The 9,742-nt window shown below is 48.4% G+C and overlaps 1 protein-coding gene across 4 annotated transcripts in view; it reads right to left on the bottom strand.

Annotated features, from left to right (window-relative positions):
* Positions 1 to 6,667: 6,667 nt before the first annotated feature.
* Positions 6,668 to 9,742, bottom strand: part of MICU1 (mitochondrial calcium uptake 1) — a 224,209-nt gene continuing 221,134 nt past the window's right edge. For all 4 annotated transcript variants that reach the window (XM_081822958.1, XM_081822955.1, XM_081822956.1 and 1 more), the window contains one exon: positions 6,668 to 7,663. In XM_081822958.1, coding sequence (XP_081679084.1) covers positions 7,503 to 7,663 — 161 coding nt within the window. In that variant the 3' untranslated portion in view covers positions 6,668 to 7,502. The remainder of the gene's footprint in view (positions 7,664 to 9,742) is intronic.

Here is a 9,742-nt window from a genome sequence, read left to right as displayed (position 1 = left end):
CTAGGTACACGCGGGGCAGCCGGTAAATTTGGAAGTGGGAACATAAGTTCTTTTCAAATAGGATTTATTTTCTCTGTGTAATGAGAAGCAGGGCATCCTTGGCTCCACGTGCTCACTCCTTGGAAATCTCTTCACATCCAGCTTTCCTTCCCATCTCCACAGTTCCCTTCCTAAAGCAAACACTTACAACTGCCAGCTGGCTGGTGAGAGACTAGCCAGGTGGCGAAGAGATCAGCCCCTCCTTGGGAAGACAGCCCTACACTTGGAGAAAGGGTTTCCACAGATTGACGGGTCCTTAACAGATGTTAATGGATAAATACTAGGACACCTTTCAGGTAGCCTTCGTGAGGTGTGTTGACCTCGGACTGCCATGCCCACCTTGCCCTCTTCTGCTAAGTATCACGAAGTCTCCTCTTCCATTTCCTGAGTATCCTGAGGCCCCTCTTCCCTGGCTCAACACAGGTCCTTCACTTTGTGAAGAGGGCACTTGTGTAAAAGAAGGCCTGCAGTTTCATTGTGTTAGGAATTGGGCTGTGATTGCCCAGCTACTGGCTGGTGAGTCCTCTCCTTTCCGGCAACACATATAAATGACAAAATCTAGGGCACCCGGGTGGCTCAGTCGTTAAGCCTCTGCCTTGGGCTCAGGTCGTCATCTCAGGGTCCTGGGATCGAGCCCCACATCGGGCTCCCTGCTTGGCGGGAAGCCTGCTTCTCCCTCTCCCACTCCCCCTGCTTGTGTTCCCTCTCTCGCTGTGTCTCTTTCTGTCAAATAAATAAATAAAATCTTAATAAATAAATGACAAAATCTTATTTAAATTTTGAGTCTGTAGTCAGTAATTTGGCCTGGGTGGCAGGGTCTGGAGCAGTAAGGCTCTGGGGAGACAGGCTGAGCATGTGTATGTAGTAGGACTTCTTTATGCTGTATTTTCTGCATCCTTCTCCTTCCTTCCTCTCTGCAGCTGAGCTGGGTCTCAGAATTGTTTCAGACTTTGTTGTTTCAGAAGGGATTATAAACTGCACCTAAATGCTGGTCTAACCAGTCTCCATGTTATTGCTCCTTACTTTTCTTATAGATCTCAAATTGGGTGTATTGTTTTTTGTCTTGAGGCAATTTTACTTTCTTTTTTTTTTTAATATTTTATTTATTTATTTGACAGAGAGAGAGAGACAGAGCACAAGCAGGGGATGCAGCAGGCAGAGGGAGAAGCAGGCTTCCTGCTGAGCAGGGAGCCTGATGCGGGACTCGATCCCAGGACACTGGGATCATGCCCTGAGCCGAATGCAGTTGCTTAACCAACTGAGCCACCCAGGCGCCCCTCCTTGATAGTTCTTGAAATCAAGGTATCATGATTTTGATCTAAGGGAAAAATTGGAAATGTCTCTTCTGACTAGCTGGGATCCTGGTATTTGTGGGAGGATAAGGCTCAAAAAGAGTGGGGGGGAAAAGTCCTTAATTGCCTCCACGGATACTCAGGAGAAGTCACTGGGGAAATCAGTCTCGAAATGAATCTCAGCATCTCCTCATTTTGCTTCTAGAGCTGACACCATCCTTGTATTAGATGACCACCAGCCTCCATATTTCTCTCCTCTGGGGACACCGAGAATTCACAGTCTGACCTTACCAGGCTGTAATCTCCTATCGTCCCCTCCCCATCTCTACTAAGACAGTTCACCCCAATCCTATCTATCTGCCTGTCCTCCTAAATTATCTTTCCCATCTGGCCAAGCTAACTTGCTCTTCCGGGCTCAGCTTCAGCTCCATCTCTGTGAAGAGGTAGAATTAATTTAATAGGCAGATGTCTATACAGAAAGCCAGGCACTGCAGAACTCGAGGGATTCAGAATGCACCATGACTAAAGGACCGCACTTGACCTCGGGGAGCTCACATTCTAGTAGGAGAGCTTGATATTAACGAGAGCACAGTGTGGCAAGTACAACAGTGGGATTGTGTGTAAGCTCCAGACGAGGCTCAGAAGTTGTGTGTGTAGGATTCGAGATGACAGCTGAGACAAGATCTGAGGCTGAGAAGGGGCCTCCTCCTCCGTGAGCCTGGCCGATCCATGGACAGTCACCTTCACTGCCCCCCACAGTTGGCACACCGGTCTCCAGGTTAACCAAGATGCACATCTTGCCCTCATGTTCCCCATGGCCTGAGCACAGGGTCTGATACCTAATATGGGCTCAAAGAAATGAATAGAGTAAATAAATCCTAGAGACAGGTTTTTCTCTGTCTAAACGCTTTATTCAGAGTTTCCCTGAACTATCGAGGAGGATAAATTCCTGCCTAAAGCTTCAGGAGGCATTGCCAAATCAGCGGAGTAGCCCCCACTCCCTGTCCTTTGCTCTTTTGTTCCCTGGTTTCCCAGTGTCCCTTGCTGCCTCCAAATGTGACCCACCAATCCCTTCTTTTCAGAGAGCTCCAGGCTCCAAAATCTGAGCAATACATTTTAAATTTTGCTCTTTTTATTTTTTGGGGTTATGATCTTCTTTTTTCCACCTTCTCTTTTTTTAACTTTTGAACTTTAAAAATTTATTTTTATTTATTAAAAGATTTTATTTATTTTTTTGACAGACGTAGAGAGCGAGAGAGAGAACAAGTAGGGGGAGCAGCAGAGGGAGAGGGAGAAGCAGGTTCTCCACTGAGCAGGGAGCCCAAAGCAGAGTTCGATCCCAGGACCTGGGGATCATAACCTGAGCCGAAGGCAGACACTTAACCAACTGAGCCACCCAGGTACCCTTTCTTCCAACTTCTTGAGGCAGATGTTTAGCTTATTGTCAGCCCATTAAGTTAAGAAGTTAAGAAGTTTTGAGTTTCCCTTTAGCTACATTTCACAAGTCTTAATATTTAGTATTTTCATTATCATATTCAGTTCTAAGCATTTTAAAATTTCCATCATGGGGTGCCTGGGTGGCTCAGTCAGTTGGGTATCTCCTTTCTGCTCAGGCTGTGATCCCGGGGTCCCGGAGTCCTGGAGTCCCGCGATTGAGCCCCAAGTTGGGCTCCCTGCTCAGCTTCTCCCTCCTCTGCTTCTCCCTCTCCTTCTGCCCCTCTCCCTGCTCTTGCTCGCTCTCTCTCAAATAAATAAAATAAAAAAAATAAAAGAAAATTTCCATCATTTTTTTCTATAACCTACGTATGTTCTAAAATCCTCAAATGCATTTTTAATCTTTTTTTTTTTTTTGGTGAAGATTGCCTTATTAATTAATTCTTTGGTCACAAAATCACTCCCCAATCTGTGCTGGATACTCCTTAGAACTTCAGTTCCCAGAAACATGCTTTTTGGCCTTTGGACCTTTGCAAGCGTGGCAGCCTCTGCCTGGCCCCCCTCCCCCATCTTTAGCTCCTCCTCAACTCACAGACCTTAGTGTTTTGTTTTGTTTTGTTTTAACTTAAAAATAAATCACTTCCTTTGCAAGCCTGCCTTGAGCTCCCAAATCTGGACTGGGTGGCCCTTTTGCTTTACTAAGTGCTCTCATACCAGTGTACTTAACCTTATTGTTTCCTTTCTCTGGAACACAAACTCCTTGAAGACCTTGCTCAGTGCCTGGCACATAGCAGGTGAGCAGTAAAGAGTTGTGGAATGAATAGAGCAACTCTCATTTGCTGGTAAAAATTCCCATTCTGGAGCCACAGGGAACAATCCACAAGCATTGCTCCTTTCCTCTTCTCAATTATAATCCTGTCCATACTGTCTCTCTTCATCGTTATGGTCCATCTCTGGCTGTTCATCCCACCCCACACCATGCCGCCCAGGTCCCTGGGCCGCCGAGTCTCAGGAGCAGGGCTGGGGCGAGGCTGGATTCAGGCAGCCTCCCCTTACCTGCTCCAGACCAGATTCCCTGCGCTGAGCCTTCTTGCCAGCAGGTGGCGCTTGAAGCCCGAAAGCTGAGCTCGTGCCTGTGGTCCCTCCTTCCTTTTCTAAGCTTCTCGGGGCATATAGCCTGGCTTGGGCTGTGCTAAGGCTTGGGGAGGAGGCTCCAGCTGGGGGACCTGGCTCCTGGCTCCTATCCTGCTGTCCCTTCTTTCTTGTCTGGTCACAGCTGTGGCCTGGACTTCTCCTTTCTTAGACTCCAATTCAGTCCAAGTGCATATGCTTCAACCAGAGCTAAAATTAGGTGGGGCACTAAAAGCTATTAATATGATGATTTTTGGGTCGCCTGAGTGGCTCAGTCGTTAAGCGTCTGCCTTCGGCTCTCAGGTCATGATCCCGGGGTCCTGGGTTCGAGCCCTGCATCCGGCTCCCTGCTCTGCAGGAAGCCTGCTTCTCCCTCTCCCACTCCCCCTGCTTGTGTTCCCTCTCTCGCTGTCTAAGAAAGAAACAAAGAAAAAAAAATGATGATTTTTGAAGAGCATGCATGTCCTTAAACCCATTTTCCTTAGTAACTCTCTCTCCATATTCTCTCTGCTTATGCTTGTGGATGATGCTGAGCCCAGGGACACAAGGAAGCCCACCAGCCTGGGTCCCCTCTGAGTTTCTTTCCCTCCCTGAAGCCTAAGCACTAGAACTGGAGCATTCTTTGTTGTTTTTTTTTAAAGAAATAAAAAACAGCAGCAAACATAAAGAATGGCTGTGGGTATGTGGGAGCAATTTATTGAAGCATTGCTATTATCACTGTACATTGTCCAAGAGTTATTTTAAAATTAGCTTTTGGTGGTGGACTGTTTCTTTGACCACATCACTGCTCTGGGTCTGAACTTTGGGGGTGACGATCTCACAAACATTACATCGATTACAGCAGTGTTGTTAGGGGTAGGCACACGATCCTTGGGAGGCACAGGAGGGGCTACTAGTCTTGTCAGGAAGATGATCCAGGTGGGGTTTTAAAGATTTTATTTATTTGACAGAGGGAGACACAGCGAGAGAGGGAACACGAGCAGGGGGAGTAGGAGAGGGAGAAGCAGGCTTCCTGCCGAGCAGGGAGCCCGATGCGGGGCTCGATCCCAGGACCCTGGGATCATGACCTGAGCCGAAGGCAGACGCTTAACGACTGAGCCACCCAGGTGCCCCCAGGTGGGTTTTTAAAGGAGGGGACTGCTGGAGTGGAGGCTTGAAGGAAGAGGGGCGGATTATTCTATCTAGATAGAAGAAACAATTTGAATAAAAAGAGAAGCACAGGGCGCCTGGGTGGCTCAGTCGTTAAGCCTCTGCCCTTCGGCTCAGGTCATGGTCCCAGGGTCCTGGAATCGAGCCCCGCATTGGGCTCCCTGCTCAGTGGGAGGCCTGCTTCTTCCTCTCCCACTCTCCCTGCTGTATTTCCTCTCTCGCTGTGTTTCTGTCAAATAAATAAATAAAATCTTTAAAAAAAAAAAGTACATATCGGCCTTTTGTATTCGCCAGTGCTCCCAGCCTATCCCAAGTGCTGCTTCGTGAAATCCTCTCAGCCTGCTCACATGACGCCTTGCTCAAGGACTTCTTTGGGGGACCCTGGCCTCTTCTGGGTGACTTAGCTGGTACCTCTCACCTGCATATTTAACCCTATTGTGCCAAAGTGTGGCCAGCCTGTCTTCTTGAGCACCTGGACCCCCAGTGCGTCCTCGGGCACTCCTAGTGGCTAAAGGAGCCCAGTTGGAATTCCATGTACCTGTAATAGGTGAGGGCCCTTGACAGTGGGTTTCAAGATGAGGGTAAGTTCTTTACCCTCCCCTGCTGTGCTCTCCCTTTCAGCTTCAGTGAACCCAGGCCAATCAGCAGATCTCTTCTTGCAGGGCAATGAATGCCCCATGAAAGCTGTGAATGGGACTTCTCTTTCAGGCTGGAGAAACGAGGATTGAGGGAAAGAGTGATTTGGGGATTCTGGGACAAATTTAAGAAGAGTTCCCATTTTGCTGATGCCTCAGCCCCGGAGCGATGAGCAAGGCAACGGCTAACACTTGGGTACCAGGAATTCGTATCCCAAGACAGGGAAGAGTGGAAGGTAGATGAGGTAGTGAGGTAGATTGAGAAATAACCTAATCTGCTCCCAGAAAGGAGGTTGGAAATAGGCTGTTAAATTGCTCTGGAGAAGATGCTGGGCTTGGTACTGTCACAGGTGCAGAGACCCAGGCCGCTGCTCTTATTTGGCAGATAAACACCCCCTACCGACTTCCAGGCCTCGCAGAGAGCACTAGGGTTTTGGTGTGGCGGTTCTATTACATTGGACTTGAGACACTCTCACGCCAGGGAGCATTACCTGGAGGTTCTGGAGGCTGCAGGAATTCTGGAGGAGAACCGAAGGAGAGGCTTTTGGCCCTAGAAGAAACCTGAGAGCCCATTAAGCTCAACCCTGACATTTTACAGTTAAGGACACAGATGGGAAATGACTTGCTTGTTCAAGGCCACACTGAGTCAGAGTGGAGTCCATATAAGACACTGGGTGCTGCGGTTCTTACATTGAGGTCTGCCACACCCGATGATTTCTCATACACTCTCCCACCCCATCTCAGTTCCTAATCGTGGGGTCTGAGTTATCAAGGACTATGCACCTGGCCTAAGATGAAATGCCATCCAAACTGTGGGGACGATGCCACCATTAACCTCCCAATACCCTCACTTTTTGTGTCTAAAGTTGCCTTTCAACAGGGAGAACCAGACTGTGGTAGAAAGAAAACAGGTCTGCTGCTAGCCTGATCTCAAACCCAGTGGAGAAATGAAAAGTACCCCAGAGGATCCTAAAAGACACAAGAGCCTTTGGTGGGGTGGGGGAGAATTTATTGCAAACTGTTATAATTAAAGTGATATCTTACAAGTGTTTAAGACAGAGGGCAGACAGGCTGTGAGCCAGGCCTCCGCTTCAGAGACGCACTCCTGGAGGGAAATGGCCCTTGCAGGGAACGCGGGACTCAATCACTGCTGCCCATTAGGCACCGAGTCGCGGCGGAGTCCTCTGAGGGAGCCGGGAACCAGGTGCTCGAAATTCCAAATCTTGCTCCACCCCCGCCGTGCACATCACCTTCCCAGGGCAGGCCTCAGAGCCACCCTGGGGACCGACATGGATCCGTTCTCTGGCCCAGGCTTCCCGCCAGCTCAGGCTGCCCGGCTCTTCCTCATGACCATTCATCACAGCCTTCCTTCTGCCTTTGAGACGTCTTCCCAACTTGTGGCTTAAAAACACCAGTGGGAGGAAAAGCAAGGAATGTTCTTAATGTAAGTCCACAGCCAAAATGACTCGAGAACTGGGTGTTTCCCGGGGTGGGCAGGCATGTGGATGGTTCCCTGCATTCTTTATCCATAGGGTTGCTTGAAGTAGCATAGAGCTGATGAAGGTGCCAGAAGTCTGACCTCTTAGGACTCGTTCATGTTTCTGAGAACCTATGGGGATGATCACTGGGCAGAAGCAGAGCCTCACAGAAATGCTGAGCCAGGGGAAGGGCGGAGAGGGGAAACTGGGTGAATCCTGAGATCATTCCCAAAAGGAAGGGAGCACTACTTTCAGAAGCAGCAGCCGGAAGGGTTGTGCCAAGGCTCTGCTCGAGGGGTCAGGGTGCTTCGGGTGGAGGAGGAGTTCCCTCTTGCAGTTCTGGGTTACTGTTTAGGCAAAGCGAAGTCCCAGGCAGTTTCCTGTGCACATTTCCACATGGCCTGCATGAGGCGGGTGAAACCCATGTCTTTGGGCTTCTCGAGGCCTCTCATCAGCCGCTGCTTCATGATGGAAACAAACTCCTTATTGCTCAGCTCCCCATTGCCTAGAGGAAGAGACAAACACAAGAGGGATAAGTGGAGGCCTTGGAACAAAGACACTGAGAAAATTCCATCGTTCACACAAGGTGGGTTCCGGAGCCCAGTGCACTCTCACAGCCAAATTCAAAGGAATGGTTTGCTCCTTCCTTGATGTTTCCGATTACAAGTCAGTGACAGTTTAGTGTAGCGCGACAGAGGTTGAACAAGAATACGTTGTAGGTCAGGTCCTATACTAGGAGTTGAGAATAAAGAGATTTGTAAATAGGACTTGGTCCCTTGAGATACTCCCAGGCTGTGGGAGAGACAAATACATTATTTCAACAGCGTGGTAAATGCCATCGTGGGGTAAACAGAAGATGCTATGGGGGCACGGAGGAAGGGATCCAACCCAGGCTGGGGGTGGTGCAAGTACAGAGCTGTAAAGGCCTCCTGGAGGTGACTCCTAAGTTGAATCCCAAAGGATGAGCAGAAATTGGCCAATTAGAGGGGAATGAGACGAGGGAGGCGTTCTAGGTAGTCGGGAGGGGCACAAGCAAAGGCACAGGCAGGGAGCAGCCCGACTGTTGAGGAGTTAGGAAGTGCACACACGGGCAGGGTCGTGAACAGAAGAGGCGGGCAGGAGACAGGTCCCCAAGGCTCTTGTATTTTCATTAAAGGGCTTGTGCTTCATCTTCTAGGCAGTAGAGCACCAGGAAAGGACTAGAAGTGAGTAAGTGAGATGGAGTTAGATTTCCATTTTGGATGGATTTCTCTGGCTGGATGTATGGGGATGGGACTGGAGAGCGGCAGTAGGGAGTCAGTCAGGAAGGCCGCTGCAATAGTCCAGGTGAGAGACGGAGGGGGCAGTTCATGGTAAAAACCAAAGTCAAAATCTGGCTTTGGGTGAAGCCCATTTTCTCATGGCCTCCCATTCCACCCTCTTCAGTGACAGACTCTCAGGTCTGGAGAGGAACCTGGACAGCATCTGGTTTAACCAAAGGTCAACCTCTCAAGCCACACAGAACAGTAACCACTTCAACAGTAGAGGGTAGTTACCCTTTGACTACATGCCCCGGAGTAAATGTCTGCTGATTAAAAGAATGGCAGCTGTTACTGGTGGTGATAAGACAACAGGAAACCATAAAACAGACTTTTACTAACGGTTGGTCTGGGAAGAGAGTGGAAAGAAGGAGCACAGGGTTTACTTTTGTAGACAGTACCTGAAAACCTAAACTGACCCTTGTTTTCTGGCTGAAGGGAACACGGACAGCCTCAGAGATACCCACAGCAAGATCAAACAAGCAAACCCAGGGAGACCTGATCTGTGTCATTCGAAGTCAAGAGAGGGACTGCCCTTGGGAGAGGAAGTGGCTGGAAGGCAGCACCAGGGGGCTCTGTGGTCCTGCTAATGTGATGTTTCTGGCTAATGCTGGTTACACAGGTGTGTTCAGTTTTTAAAAATTTAGCAAGCGGTATACTTATGATATTTGCACTTTTCTGTATGTATACTTCAATATAAAGAGTTAAAAAGTAACCTGGCTGGCTGAAAAGTAATCAGTAATATGGCTTATTAAGAATGTAATTAAAAGGGCGCTTGGGTGGCTCAGGTCATGATCCCAGAGTCCTGGGATGGAGCCCCGCTTCGGGCTCCCTGCTCTGCAGGGGGCCTGCTTCTCCCTCTCCCACTCCCCTTGCTTGTGTTCCCTCTCTCGCTCTCTCTCTCTCTCTCTGTCAAATAAATAAATAAAATCTTTAAAAAAAAAAGAATATAATTAAAAGAATAAAAAAGGTCTAAATGAGATTCTTAATATTTTTATAAAGAGAGGCTTAAGATGAAAAAATCTGAGGTAATTTAGGCTGCCAGGGGATTTGCTTCCTGCTTTCCTGAGGCCAGAGCTGATCAATGTGAATGGCTTCTGTTACTTATGAAGCAGGTATATGACTGAATGTCATCTGTGTGCACATGTGATCTGTGAGTGCAACTCTAAATTCTGAGGTGAACAAGTCTGAAAAGTCAACGTCCTTTGGCATTTTGACCTAAGATCTAGTGCTGGTAGAAATAACAATGGCTTTTTAACTTAATATGTACTTCCTTTTTCTGTAGA

The sequence above is a fragment of the Leptonychotes weddellii genome, chromosome 6 (assembly GCF_054177405.1).
Source record: "Leptonychotes weddellii isolate Sample4059 chromosome 6, ASM5417740v2, whole genome shotgun sequence".
Lineage (NCBI taxonomy): Eukaryota > Metazoa > Chordata > Mammalia > Carnivora > Phocidae > Leptonychotes > Leptonychotes weddellii.
The sequence above is the reverse complement of the archived record's forward strand: the minus strand, read 5'-3'. Positions and strand labels throughout refer to the sequence as shown.